Source organism: Haliotis rufescens, unplaced genomic scaffold, assembly GCF_023055435.1.
Source record: "Haliotis rufescens isolate VD_foot unplaced genomic scaffold, xgHalRufe1.0.p SCAF_53, whole genome shotgun sequence".
NCBI lineage: Eukaryota > Metazoa > Mollusca > Gastropoda > Lepetellida > Haliotidae > Haliotis > Haliotis rufescens.
The window spans coordinates 2,182,876-2,199,227 of record NW_025964257.1 but is presented as its reverse complement, the minus strand read 5'-3'; the positions used below and the strand labels follow the sequence as shown (position 1 = coordinate 2,199,227).

The 16,352-nt window shown below is 39.7% G+C and overlaps 2 protein-coding genes across 2 annotated transcripts in view; both read right to left on the bottom strand.

The window, feature by feature from the left end:
• The window catches only part of LOC124119591 (basement membrane-specific heparan sulfate proteoglycan core protein-like), a 189,620-nt gene that overhangs the window by 153,075 nt on the left and 20,193 nt on the right, over positions 1-16,352 (bottom strand). The window lies entirely within an intron of this gene.
• LOC125374190 lies at positions 8-2,085 on the bottom strand. The gene is made up of 3 exons (XM_048385075.1): positions 1,956-2,085; positions 609-676; positions 8-471 (listed from the first exon to the last, which is right to left on the bottom strand). Exons 2-3 carry the CDS (start codon positions 661-663, stop codon positions 23-25), a joined length of 504 nt encoding a protein of 167 aa, XP_048241032.1. The 5' UTR covers positions 664-676; positions 1,956-2,085; the 3' UTR covers positions 8-22.

The following is a 16,352-nucleotide window of genomic DNA, read 5'->3' as shown; positions in this document are numbered from 1 at the left end:
ACCACGGCAAAGGCAATGACATCTATGTATCTGGTATCTCACAGTCCATGTAATCCTGGAGGTCAACCTTGACCCTTCTATCCATAATAATGTCCATCATATACTTACCCAACACAGAGGCAGTGACATCAACTCGCCCAGTATCTGACAGTCCACTCACTTGACAACTATATGTCCCGGCATAGCTGGATGTCACGTGACTGGCAGGCAGCTGGATGTCTAGGGAGGAGGTGTAGTCACCAACAAACACGCCCTTGTTCCCCCAGGAGTCCCGGAATATAGCTGTCTGGGGAGTCACTGAACCTGAGACTATGTTCACTGCGGAGTTGCCCTCCAGCCTCCTCCATGCGAATGAAGTAACAACATCCCCTGATGTCACAGTGTAGCTGCATCTCAGTGTCAGAGCCTGCTGGTTGGGTATCCCTGTACCTCCTGACCCGGATACTGTCACTGCCCCATCAACACCTGGAGCTAAACACGGAAACACGGAACACTCTCACATAAGACTTTTCTCGAATTTACTCTAGAGAGAATGCATGTTGGGTTTCAAAACAATTATAATTGATAATACGTGTGCAGTGGGTCTTTTAAGTTTAAGCCTGACATACCTTTCATGAAGCTAACTGCAAGCAAAAACGTTGCTGCGTTAGGAAGGGACGCCATTGATAGGAGTGTTCTGAAAGGGTAATTCATATTTTGTTAGAGAATAAAGCACATTTCGATCTCGAGACTTACATATTTAGTTATGATCTGATAGGGTGCTAACCTGTGCCTTCCAAGAATAGAGACCTTGCATGTGCGTATGAATGAATTATCTTCATAACTTCTTTAAATGGCAGATATCTTCAAGTTGTAAAAGTGTTAAGTGAGCATGTCTGCATCCTTTAATGATGGGTTCGAATCCAAAATTCGTTCTTATTCTGTGTTCGTGGTGTTTAAGTGGTACATTGTGATATCTACATCACGTCGGATCACTGTGAGCTGACATGCCCTGATATAACTGAAATACTGCTGAAAGCGGGTTTAAAACACTAAAACTCAATAAGTGTATAAACTTGAATTAGGAGAAGTGTGACTGATTTATTTTACTTGATGAAATATGTGCATATATCGTTTTTCAATCTGGTGTCGCGTGTGAAAGATGAACGTTTCTGATGATATTCATGGATCTACGTATTGCTGAACGGATCAAGTGTATGAGTAGCTCATCATAAAGTCAGTTGGCATATACGAGAGGGAAATCAATTTGATGTATTTGTCATTGTGGAAACCACAGATTTCTTTAATATTTCATGTAAACAAAACACCAAAATGAATACCTAATTGCTTCAGTGCACCGACATTCTACCAAATTTGTCTATTTAATGTTCACAGCAAACATTCGGCATATGCCCTCCAAAACATAAGCCCCTGTTTGGCAGGAACCTTCATCCCCAGCGCTATTTATAACTGTCATTTAACACCTCCTTAGGTGTCCTGATCTCATATATATATCTGGGACTTGGGTCACACAGGGGCTAGTTGTGGCGTTGGCTATGGCCGCCGCATCACCACCAACAACGTCAACGATAATAAAAATCGTCGTCTGACTTGTAGTGAGGACAGAGCCGGTCTCCGTACCTGGAACATTGTTCACTCGGCCCCGTGTGAGTCCTTTCACGTGACTACTATAATGTCGACCTATTTCAAACTACAACAAAAACATTGACTGCAGTCATCTTAAACCAATGGAGTTATTGACTCACATGACAGATTAATATTAGTTATATATACCACTATCTTATCTGTGCTGTGTGGCGTGGTTTAATATCGATGTAAGCAGTTGTCAATGGGAAGCTATGTATCCATGCTGCTAAATATACACAAGCAAATTAGTCTAGATTTTGTTAAACACTGGTTAAACTATTAGAAACTGTGTGTGTGTGTGTGGAGCATGACCAAATACATTGTCTCACCTTTGTCAGGGCTGTCCCTCTTCGAATACGTTTTCCTATACCTGGGTTGTCAGGTGAGACCTCATAATGTGTAGTTTACTTCCTCGTTTATAAATACACCCGAGTAAACATTGAGGCCACAATCGCGTTGCAGCTTGAGTGAATAGGTAACACTCCAAGTATAGTAACCTTTGTTGACACAGGTACTGCAGATGAGGACCCAGTCTGTTATTAATGACGGATTTATTCCGAATGTGTATGCATCAGTGAATGAAACAGTTTTTGTTTCAAGGCCATATGACCCATAGTACATACATATATATATCATACTGTTATATTACATTGTACTTGCATCATGGTATTGAATAACATTATATTCCCTTCGAATTTTTTAAACAATATACATATATTTTGACAGACGAAATATATTCTCAAGTATTATAGAATTAATTATTAACATCATACAGCGGGTTGATTGTCTGTTAAGACATTACAATGAGTACGTGCATACACAACAAACGTGCTTTTCATCTTCTAGACATTTAGTGTGTTAGCGAAGAGAGTCTTCATCACCTACATTACCTTCACATGTGTTTTGAACACCAAAGATATTACATCCACTTCAACATTTTAACCAGGCGTTTCTGTAATTCAGTACATTCATATTTACGTACGATTCAAACCGAAGTTCTGATTTCACGGTTGAATGATATATAAGGTATCGTTTATCTGTGAGAAGTCAATGCCAGTTTTGTTTCGTACAGTCAAGGATACGTTGTTTCAGGACAAAGATAAATGCTTCTTCATCACCAACTGCTTGGGTTTCTCATATGAGATGCCCAATCGAAGTATTTCCTGTCACAGGTATCATATAGCATAAGTAAACACCAGTCCAGATGTCTGTGTGTGGGCATAGATAAAACGCGTGACCGGTAATTGACACATATGACATAACATTGTGTACAGAGCGGATATCTGCCACACTCAAAGAATAGTTTATATTTAACACATTTTTACAAAGTTTTCTATGTACATTTTTTGTTATATTTTCTCTTTTATTGTATCCCTTTAGCTCTCTACCATACATTAATATCGGTGTTATTTTTGTGTCAAATATTTGAAAGGCATTATTAACATATATGATGTATTTAAGCACAAACGATTTGATGGTATAGCGTGCTTTACGTGCCTGTTTGGTAAAGATATTACAAGTCGCTGTCCTAATTAGCTGAAGAGTTATCATGAGATCAAGCTATTTATAGGAGCTAACAGTCGTAAGTGGTACATTATTATATGTCCATCTTTCGTATCTAGATAGTCTGCCACCATTTCTGAATACAATATTGTTAGTTTTGTGTGCGTATATTTCCATTCCCTTTCTTTCACAGTATTCTTGCAATCGTCTTTGTAACTTCTTAGTAGAATCTGCTACCAGTAACAAATCATCTGCAAATAACCAAAAAATTATGTTATACATTTTCTCTCATATGAACACGCCTCCGTCTAGCCTAGAACCAATAAATTCCACTTATTACTCAATAAAAAATGAAACAAAGTAAACGACTGAGAGTGTATCCTTGTCGTTCACTGACGGAGCATGTAAAAAACTATAGACATATACATACTCTGAATAACTCTAATGAATTTACTGTGAATACCATTGTTTAATAGTAAAAACATCAACTTATTTCTATTCACCATATCAAATGCTTTCCTAAAGTCTTCGAAAGCACAGTATAATTTACGTTATTTACAGGTAATGTATTTCTGTACTAACGACTGTAAAATGAATATGTTATCTGCAGTGGAATGTTTTTTTAGGAACCCAACTTTGTATTCTCCAATGATGATCAAGGTAACAACATTTCCAAAAGGTATGGTAGGTATGTGGAGGACATTTCCAAATTTGACGCATCAATGACAAATATGATGTCTTGGGTAGTTCCCTATTTTGACTTGTCCTATATGTTCCTATTTTTTTTAGGTGAACAGTTGATTTGCTTTGCATGTGTTTGTGACGAGTGCCGCCGGTGGTTCAGGATACGCTCACCTTTTAGCAAACACCTGAAATTATACTCATTTGACAGTGATTCATAAACACATGCCCATGATATAGTCGGAAATGTGCAATCGACTGTGCTTGATACAGAGATTTGTGTTGGATGTGGAAAGGGTTTTGTTGCTTTAATTTATAAATGATTCTGTGTGCCAGAAACCTATGGTCGTTGGTCATGACACCAAGTAACACCCGCCACTCACATAATGTTCTTGAAAAAGTAAGTGTTTGCTTGTTGCAATTCAACTGCACGAGATGGCAATATTCAGCCACCATACTTTACACAGGAGGAGACAGCCCAACGAATGCCATACAAACTCTCAGGTTTCACAACCCTGTGTTATTTGATCGTGCCCCAACCTTCAGGCGTCCGGTCCCTGTGCTGACTTGAATACTCTCCACATTGCCTTTTCTGTGAATATACAAAGACCAATACAAAACGCGATTAATCTGGTTCCGTGTCACCGACCTTAGCTTACAATATGCCCATACAGGTGACTCGTTCGTGTTCAGAGCAACCACACGAGCATCAATGGCTTCACTATCACAGTCAACATGGCATTCAAAAGACTGAATAGATAAGGGGCCAATTATTAGGTGCAATATTCTGTCTCCTGCGATAGCCATTCGTTAAACATTATTCACAACATGTATACATTAACAAATGGCTTGAAACTAGTTTACTATGACTAGAACTTTGTTATGCGAGGTAGGCAGTTCAATGAAGATATACAACATGACAAAACCATACGATCCTTAAACGTGGTTGGTTGCCTGGACATTATTTTAAGCGTTTCTTGCTGAACTGGGGTTAACAAATCAATTTGGAAACCCTAATGCCCACAAGTATGGGATGATCACACTGACATTTTGAAACCTTGTGGATTCAGTAGTTTATTTGCGGTTGTGAACGAATATTCGGCATGGTGTTTCTAGATTGATTCACATATCAAAGTGTGTCCACTGGAGTGTATAACAGCGCAACAGACTGACGACATATTTTAGATAAATCTATCATCACAATGAAGCGGTGCAGCAGAAATTGATACATTCAACATGAAATAAAGTGTATATTCATGAAATTAAAAGTGAATTATTTCCTTTCACTGCCACCAGCATGGAAGGATAGACCTACCTTTTGTCGAGCACCTGGTATTATCACTATTTGATAGTGATTTCTTTACATATGCTTATGAGATACTCGTATACGTACAAGGATCTTTTATGAACCTTTTACTTTAATTCACTACAAAAGTGAATGGCAAACATCAATTAAACACTATTTATTTATTGTGAATCACAGTTTATTTCCTGTAAGTATTGGATCCAAAACAAACAAGGCAATGAAGGTGCCTCTTTATAACCTTTAGTAAGCAAAATATGTAATCAAATGCGATACTGAATCATATACAACGTTAAGCCATGTCTATGTGTCCTTATAAGTAAGGCACAACGAGAATGGATACAACATGTATAAAATGTCAACAGCCAGCCATATCACTTTAGACCTCCACACCAAAACACCGAACTAACATATAGACCACTATATTATTTGGACGATCAAAGCTAATGGCAAACTTTGTCATTCATTATGTAGTTGCCTTTACTTCACATTTTGTGACATTTAAATATGTTATATCGACGAAACAACACGTTTTACGCTCAAATGATTGAACTATGTAAATTTACAGTCGCGACAACACACTTGGCTGCTATTGCCGTAATGATCAGTCAGGTGTGTGTGTTTATGGACCGCACAGAGTGTGAAATAGCATAACTAGGGCTCACAGACATGTTTGTATAACAAGCAATCTGATCAATAGCTCATAATCGTGGACGATTATCGCCGGTATCAGTCTTAATGACTTTAGGAGGTTGATCCCTGTAGATCAGCCAGTGGTCACACTGGACAAGCACAAATGGAAGGGTGTAGTCATATGAAAGTATGAGATTGAAATGTTAATTTTGGTAGGCTAACTCACCTGGCAGGATCTCATTACAGGCTATAAGCGAACTCTTACAATGTTTTAAGCACTAAATAGGAGCGCTATAAACGGTCAACAATTTTGCTTTTGGGGATCATTCATAGTCAGTCTCCTCGCATGTGCTCATCTGCTAAACAGGTAAGGTATCAACTTTTTGTAAACAAAGTTTGAAAAGGGGTCACAGACATTTAGTACTATAACATTTGTGTCAGTCACGTAAAGCCAATGCAAGTGTTGGAGATATAACAATATGTTGTGCTATTTAAGAAATAAACGACGACAGGGAGTGCAGTGCAGGGAGAAGAAACCATGATGGGTGCAGTGTTTTATTTTATGATAAACAACATCTACTTCTTGTTTACTTGTTCCCATAGTCAGGATCTGAAACTGCATCACATGGAATGAAGACCCGGAAACTAATTTCAAAGTTGTCAAACGATGACAGGGTAAACGTGTTGTACACCAGGACACAAGAGGGTAGGTTTTTTAAACTTAAATTACTTCTGGTATACAATATATAATGCATGCTTTTAATTCTTTTCAGGGGTATAAATATTCTGAATAATGGTTACATCGAGATTGACCACTGCTATTCTGATATGGAGATGCGTTGATAGACTCTGGAGGAGCTTCTGTCATGCCTTCGTAGGTACTGGGCTCGACTGAAAATGTGATTCGTAACACATTTGCAAAGAACAAATTCAAATGTTACACATCCTTTTAAACATAACAAAAAGATGAATAGCACACCGATGATCTTTCAGTACCTTCCCTGAGTTTATCAATTGAGAACTGCTATAGTAAATAGAATATCAAAGTATCCATCTACCGTTTGTATTTTCATAAATCTTCAACTGCGTGTAATGTTGTTTTTCCGATGCCTCTTTATCGCTTGGGTACTGAGCTGGACTGTTGACGTGATCTGTAACAAATCAGTACGAACATACAATAACGGTGCTATGGCGAAGTAGAAACAATCATATTTGTGAACAAAACAATCTATCTGACGAACATTGCTGACTTCAACCTACCCAAGGATGAATATCCTATGTTTTCCATTTCTTCTATTTCGGTATTCCTCGTGCTACAAAAGTAAAGTAAGGTCCGTGTATGGCATTTTATAATGGATAGGAACATCTTCAATATATGATTTGTTTTATGATTTTAGATGACATCTACCTTATTACAAAAGAAATTATTTTAAAACGTATTATTCATACATTTAGTCTACCTTTCTTGTGAAGCAGTTCCTGCAAAGAAGAGAATGCATTATAAAGTACCCTGTAATACACACATTAAACATGTTGCAAAGGGATAATATGATATGTGAAACCTTAATGACTTAATACAAGAAACATCGACAATTTGTGCTATTATTAATTCGATATACATTCCCGAACTGTATGTTCTCATTCTGAGTCAGTGATGATTTTGATTCGTACGTAACTTTGACGCATATCATTCATGTATCTACTGAAGGCACACTGAAATGAAATATCGCCACATCACCTATTCACTCAACTTGCAATACTGTTGAAAGGTAAACATGAGATTTAACAACATACCTTTCATGATGTTTCCAAACCTGAACCCCTTCCTATAGAGGACAGTCAGAACTAGTCCTTCAGTGAGCAAGGTAAGAAGGAGGGTTCCTATCGTACTTCCTGCAATTACACCTGTGATGTTATATTCGGCATTGATTGGTTGCTGTTTTTTTGGACCTGCAGTATAAAATGAGTATTATATTAGTATTGACTTCTTTTTTACTGAACACAGACTTTTGAATTTTGATCATGTGATGAGCTTGATAAAGGTGTCATTTACATCAAACAGGCTTTATACTCCAAACTTACTGAATGAGGGGTGGGGGGGTGGGGGTGGGGGGTGGGGGGGGGGGGGGGGTGGGGTGGGGTGGGGGGTGTGTGTGTGTGTGTGTGTGTGTGTGTGTGTGTGTGTGTGTGTGGGGGGGGTTACCAATTGTACCTACCAATCCCTCCAGAAACAGATAAAGGTACTCACAGCTGACATTGAATGTCCTGACATCAGATTGGTTGTATCCTCCATACTGCCACGACCCCAGACACTGACACTGCTGACTGTTCTGACTCCTGCTGACAATGAAGGAGAGAGTAGATGTCCTGGTCTGACCACTGTCACTGACCGATGCTGATCCAGTGCCCGGACAGGACCACGTGATCGTAGCTAGAGGATTTCCTCCTGTCACCGAGCAGCTGATTGTCTCTGGGTCTCCTTCAAACACCAGAGTCTGAAATTCTGTGATGGAAGGAGGGGCCGGCGGTGGGTCTGAAACAGGAACAGCCATGATAGTAACTATATATAGAAATGCATAAAGCAGTGGAGAACATGACACTATCCCGAACATTTTACAAACTGGCTTAGTTAGTGTTATCCACAACAAAAAGAAGTCATTTCATCAAACAGTGTCCACTATACATTAAAGAGTCGGTGATTACATAATCTTTATATATCACTTTGCTCGCTCCCTATGTTTACAATGATCTACAACCTTCACATGTGCTTCAAATGAAAATCTGAACTGCTCTTAACAAACTGGGCACACTAATGAACACTCACACTTGACATCAAGTGATGCAGAACCAGTCTGGGTTGCTGATGTTTTGGTGTTTCTGACCTTACACCTCACTGCGGTCCTGTCTTTAGTTGGGCTGAAGGTGAGGGTTTGGGACCACCATGTAGAAGATCCTGTCACAGGCCCTGTACTGCCATCTACAGGTGTTCCAGGTTTTCCATCAATGTAGTCCCAGATGAAGGTCAGGTTGGGATAAGCGGTGACCGTACAGGTCAAGGTCAGGTTTCTGTTCTCTAAAGCTACAGTGTTGTCTGGCTTTGTCACATCCACCTGCTCTGGTCCGACTGTAATACAGAACAGTTATCTGTGACACCAGTGTTATCTTAACCTCTTACTGCATTTGTAGTACTGCTTTGACAACATATAATATCCGATATAGTATGATTTGAACCTACATGAACACCTACATCTATTACTATTCATCGTAGTTCAGTCTCATGAAGGAGTTGATCTCCTCAATATAAGATTGACTCGCTGTCGAGCTGACGAAAATACTCACTTTTCACCAATGATATTTTGTCTTGAGTGTCATATTACTGGATTGACTAAATGACTACCTGACTGCAAACAACTGTATCCTCTCAGTGCGACAATTAGGCAATGGCATGTGTATAACAGTAGTTATTTATTGATTGACTGATATCACATGAATGATATACGAATATCTAACATCAGAGAGCTACTTACACCACACTCCCATCCGGGCACTGTCAGACTGTACTGGGGAGGGGGTGTGGATGTTGGTGGCTCTACAGTAGACTTTGTGGCCCAGGTCACTCCTGACAGGGATAATGGTCACGGTACTTGTTGTCTGGACAACACCTGATTGGGATGTGTGACCACTGGATATCCCACTTGCCAACGGAACACTGTTCTTGTACCACGTGACAGTAGCAGCAGGGTAACTGGAAGAGGTCACACAGGTCAAGGTCAAGGGTTGACCCTCAGCAGCTCCCACTTCCTGGCTGGCGGATGTGATGGTTGTGAGAGACACGCTGTTGACAGCAACTGGATAGAGAGTAAATTAATCAAAGCTAATGCATATATCTGTTAATCCAATAACGTTATATTGAAGGCATAAAGGTAACTATCTACAATATTTATGATGTGGAGGGAACATTGCTATTATATTACATACTGTCAGGATAGGAATAGGTAGAGTTGACACTTGTCTGTGTGTTGGATGCCTGGCAGTAGTACAGGGAGTTCCCACTGTTGCCTGTCAGCTGGTAGTTGATGGTGGCTGTCCAGCCAGTGTATCCCTCCACTGCTACTGGGCTGGTGGCCACACTGACCCCGTCTCTGTACAGCGTCATGGACAGCGGTGGATTGGAGACAGCAACACAGGATATAGACGTTTTAGTTCTTGTGACGGTAACATTGCTCAGAGGAACTGAAATAATAACATAGTTTTATAAAGTGTTGGTATCTATTTAAGACGACGGTGGGTTGGAGACTAGTGCATGTGACACTGATTTCGGGAACTGAAATATCAACATAGTTTTATGAAGTATTGTAATGAGTTGGAGAAACAGGTGATATATGTTGTAGGTCTAGTCATGGTAACAATGTTCCGGGAACTGACATAATAACATAGCTTTATCTTTGGTGTATCTATGTAGGATGGTGGGGCGAAACTGCAATATCAGTGGTTCATATTGGGAAAGGGAGGTCAGTCAAATTTCAAACGGGAGCTATTTCCGTTGTTTTCGTATTTGCGAGTAATGGCGTCACCGACGCTGTACGTTGTTGGTCCAGCTATTAAATGCCCAGCTTATCCCTACGGTAAAACGTATTCTACGATTGGTTTAGTGCTGATAACCATTTTCTAAAATGTGGGCCAACATCTTTTACGTCATCTTTGGTAATCGAAACAAGTGGGCCCACATTTGTATTTCGCCTAGTTTCGTTAGGTTGTTTCGTTAGTTCTGACAATCAATTCCCAAATTGTGGGCAGACGTTCTTCCGTCATATTGCTTGCAACAGGAGGGACCACATTTATTAATCGCGAAATTCTACTTAAATATTGATAATCATGGGCCTACATTGTTCCCGTCATATATGGTGATCGAAACAAGTGGGCCCATATTTGAATATCGCCTACTGGGTAGACGTTCTTCCGTCTTAGTGCAACAGGAGGGACAACATTTAAAAATCGCTAAGCTTTATTAGCTTGGCTTACTTATAACCATTTTAAAAAATGTGGGCCCACATTGTTACCGTCTTATAGTGATCGAAACAGGTGGGCCCACATTTGTAAATCGCTGGGTTTCATTGGGTTGACAAAGTCATTTCAACTAGTGGGCTCACATTTGTCATTACTTTTCATGGGTATGTGACATTTTATATTATTCATTGTATATTATTTTGTAGTATTGATTGGAAATATCTTTATAAATCATTTCGTGTGACGTTAATTCCACGAATGGCACAAACGTCTTTGAAGTATGAATAACGTCATCATAGCTGACCCCACTAGTTTAAAATTGTTTAGCTACAATTAAAGCAAGAAACTTAAATCTACTTCAAATTAAATTTGCAGAGGCAATACCACTCATTCTACCTTTTCCAGTATCACACATCAATCTAATCATAAGTGTTGGTGGCGATATAAGCCTGAAAATATGTCTACACTTTAATTGATCTCGGACATGATACAAGTCTCAAACGTTTCCGAAAACTTGTTCCATAAAAGGAATAACTCATGAATATTAATGACCCTGCGACCTAGTTTGGCCATGTTCGTAGAAGTGAGTTCTGCTGTATTGCCATCGCATTTATACATTTTAATCCAATTATAAGTCATAATACTTATTTTAAATAGACAAAATAGCAATATAATTTCTTTCGTTTGAGGGACGACAATGAAGGAGAGAGCAGATGATCTGGTCTGACCTGGGACGAAATTATTTTTCCCTAACGTCCGAAGGCACAACAAAGGGGGGTTACCTGGTTTCGTAATGGGTATATTAGTAAAGGCGGAAAGTTGAAACTTCATTCTCAGGTGCGGTGCAGTCGAGGCTGGCTATATTAAACATGTTCGGTTATATATGATGCCGATTGAAGTACACATCGGTTGAATCTATATTTGTTATTATTTATGTGTGAAGTAGCTGCAGCTGTCCATATGATGATCAGGATGTTATGCGTTGCTTGCAAGTTGTGCTGGCGAGCCATGATAATACGTTGTGAGATGGATCAGTGTCCATAGTTAAAATCTGGAACAGTTGGTTGTGAGAGTATGGATTTGGGATATACTCTGATGAGTATTCGCTGACGAGCCATAAGAATACGTGATAAGGCGTCGATGCCTGTGTATATGTATACGTTGGAAATATGAAGCATAGAATATATTCATGTAAATTACAGTTGGTTGGTTGATGGTCCTGATGCTGGTGATGTTCCTGATGCGGACGATGTTCATGATAATGTGAATACTTGTTGAAGAATAAACTGCGGTCAGTCAGTGCACCGTACAGTATCCCAAAATGTTGTAGTTGTGTATTTTCTTGTGTTAAGGGGGAGAAGGAGGAGAAGTTCGTAATGCGGGTTCGTTTACGTAGACATATTCTCAACAACAAGTGCGTTTAGTTTCCAATATGGGCCCACCTAGATTTTTCGATTAGGCAAACGGAGTTAGCTCCCTTCTCGAACCACCGATAACGCGGTTTCGCCGATGGTGGTGATGGTCACCTGACATACTTACCTGATACATTCATTTGTATCGGGTTACTCTATACATGCTGAAAGTCATACTGTGGTTTAAGCAACTATTCACAGAACATAGCTACCTGATACATCCATTGGTATCGGGTGACTCTATACATACTGAAAGTCATACTGTGGTTTAAGCAAACATCCGCAACATACAGCTACCTGATACATCCATTTGTTTCAGGTTGTTCTATACATACTGAAAGTCATACTGTGGTTTAAGCAACTATTCACAGAACATAGCTACCAGATACATCCATTTGTATGGGGTTACTCTATACATACTGAAAGTCATACTGTGGTTTAAGCAACTATTCACAGAACATAGCTACCTGATACATCCATTGGTATCGGATGACTCTATACATACTGAAAGTCATACTGTGGTTTAAGCAACTATTCACAGAACATAGCTACCTGATACATCCATTGGTATCGGGTTACTCTATACATACTGAAAGTCATACTGTGGTTTAAGCAACTATTCACAGAACATAGCTACCTGATACATCCATTGGTATCGGGTGACTCTATACATACTGAAAGTCATACTGTGGTTTAAGCAACTATTCACAGAACATAGCTACCAGATACATCCATTTGTATCGGGTTACTCTATACATACTGAAAGTCATACTGTGGTTTAAGCAACTATTCACAGAACATAGCTACCAGATACATCCATTTGTATCGGGTTACTCTATACATACTGAAAGTCATACTGTGGTTTAAGCAACTATTCACAGAACAAAGCTACCTGATACATCCATTGGTATCGGGTGACTCTATACATACTGAAAGTCATACTGTGGTTTAAGCAAACATCCGCAACACACAGCTACCTGATACATCCATTTGTTTCAGGTTGTTCTATGCATACTGAAAGTCATACTGTGGTTTAAGCAAACATCCACAGAACATACTTACCTGATACATCAATTTGTATCGGGTTACCCTATACATACTGAAAGTCATACTGTGGTTTAAGCAACTATTCACAGAACATAGCTACCTGATACATCCATTGGTATCGGGTGACTCTATACATACTGAAAGTCATACTGTGGTTTAAGCAACTATTCACAGAACATAGCTACCAGATACATCCATTTGTATCGGGTTACTCTATACATACTGAAAGTCATACTGTGGTTTAAGCAACTATTCACAGAACATAGCTACCAGATACATCCATTTGTATCGGGTTACTCTATACATACTGAAAGTCATACTGTGGTTTAAGCAAACATCCACAGAACATAGCTACCTGATACATCCATTTGTATCGGGTTACTCTATACATACTGAAAGTCATACTGAGGTTTAAGCAAACATCCACAGAACATACTTACATAATACATCCATTTGTATCTGGTTACTCACTGCATATTGATAGTCATACTGTGGTTAAAGCAAACATCCACAGATCATACTTACCTAATACATCCATTTGTATCACGTTTCTCTATACATACTGAAAGTCATACTGTGGTTAAAGCAAACATCCACAGATCATACTTACCTAATACATCCATTTGTATCACGTTTCTCTATACATACTGAAAGTCATACTGTGGTTTAAGCAAACATCCACAGAACATAGCTACCTGATACATCCATTTGTATCGGGTTACTCTATACATACTGAAAGTCATACTGTGGTTAAAGCAAACATCCACAGAACAAATTTACCTCATACATCCATTTGTATCGGGTTACTCTATGCATACTGAAAGTCATACCGAAGTTTAAACAAATATCAATAGAACATAGTTACCTAGCACACTTATGTTTAGTTGGCTGCTTGGTCTGCCACCAAACTGATAATCACATCTCCAGCTGAGTCTGTCTCTGCCGTATACGGCGTTGTTGATGGTGAGGGTGTAGTTGGTGGAGCTGGGACAGGAGGTGGTGTAGTCAGCTTGGACAGATGGGGAGGTGGAGCTGCAGCTACCCTGGCTATTTCTGTAGAATGTAGTTCCATTCTGCCACTGTATAGCTGTATGTGAAGGTTCTCCAGTGTAACACATCAGGGTACAGCTTCCCCCTGCCTGCACCGATCCCCCACATGATGACGTCAGCTGATAGTTCTGGGCAGTAACTGAAACCGTAGTAAATATGTTGTGACATGTTACATTGAGGTTCACAGAACGATGTCTAACCCGATGATCCGAGATATTGACATAAGCCTTATGCTTGTAAGCTACTGGAAAAGAACAACTTGCGAACAAAATCAAAATGGACTATTATAGGCAAAAATATCTGCACTCTGCTTTTCGACTTATCTGACTGAATCAACTGCTTTTATCTCTTACTACACGTCTGATGTCTCATTCATACACGGTTTGGGGCAACATGTGGTTCAGCTGTCTCCGACACCCCAATTTGCTTTGTAGAGTTGCATCCCTTTGTCGTGCCAGAAACATACGATCGTGGGTTCGTATTCCAGTTCACCCTCATCATGTCTCTCACACCTGCGCTCGTGGCTTTCACCAAAATGAATGCGTAAGACATACATTCTGGCGCACCTCCTTCATCAAGCTGACACGCTGATCTGTAAGTGAAATACTGTTACTCTGAAGTCGTAAACGTCTGAGACCTGCATCACTTCGGGCTTTCCTCCCACATTAAGGTGACACGCCGTGATATGACTGGAACACTGTTAAAAGCGGCGTTAAACCCAACCCACTCACTCACTTACTTTATTATCGACATGCGGAGGTAGATGTACAGAACTACAGGCGTGTCCTACCCACTGACATATACGTGCAATCTACTTCCTGGTTCTATTTTCAGCCACTGTATGTGTGGGAACTGAGTGTGAGATTCATTTCGTTACCCCTGATGCAATAATATTAACACACATAAACCACAAGCAGTCAGATAGTGTACTTACCCACGTCTTTGTGACATATGTCCACCAAGAGAGCTTCAACTGTGAGGATGAGACGGGTGTACAGCATGGCCATGTCGGCAGTGTGTGAAACTAGGTCTCGTGTAGGACATAGATACTGGCGTTGAACTACAATCTATATATACACCCGGCTTGCATGAACAGGCTTATGTAGACATAATATAGTTCTTAGTGTGTATTAATTCAGAATATCTATATATTCACAGTATGATTTATGTCGCTCAGGGTCCTGTGTTACACAAAGCAGATATTGTCACTCGGTAATAATGTGAACTTACTGATATTATGGGTCTGTGTAGACATGAAATAAGTCTCAGTTTGTATTCATTCAGAATTTCTGGATATTCATTTCATGGTGACTCAAACGACTTGAACGACCACGCAACAAACAAGCAGATATTGGTGCTGGGGCATGGTGTATACGTATTGATTGTAGGCGTCTGTGTAGACGTGTTACAGGCGAGTACCCATTAATGTTATAACCAAGAAGGTGGGGAAGTTATACTGCTGTGCGACGTCTTTGTTCCTGCTACCAGTAGGTCAAGACATGCGTACCCTTTCGACGCACACCTAGTGCCATCACTGATTTTCAGTAATCCATTCAAACAATTTTCCACTGCTGTTTTGCCTTTTACGTCTCGTTTAATTTGTGTCTGCGGATAATCGAGACTGGTTATGCTCTGGCGATGAAGTTTTATATTATGCTATTCTCCATTACTCATCTCCAAAGAGACGCGTATAGTTTTCAAGACATCAGCCCGGAATGTTGTTGCAGGAAGGAGAACAAACTGTGTCAGTTACACATGTTCATGTAAATGAATAAATAAACAAATGAACAAACACACAAACAAGCAAACATATAAATACAGTTTAGTCTATGTATTCATACACTTGTTATTGAACAAGAGAAATGTGTAATCTTGAGCATCTGGCCACTGACATCATTTTCAGAATGACACTGGATAAATGTTATGAAACAACATAGCAATGCCGACCTTAAGAGGTTACTCGAGTATATGGAGTTACCCAACACGTGGACCCACTGAACACATTACAAACTATGTTACATAGCTTTCTTCAAAGTCATGGCTAGCATAGGTAACGAATCGGAATGATTGACTTCTATAACCTGACATGA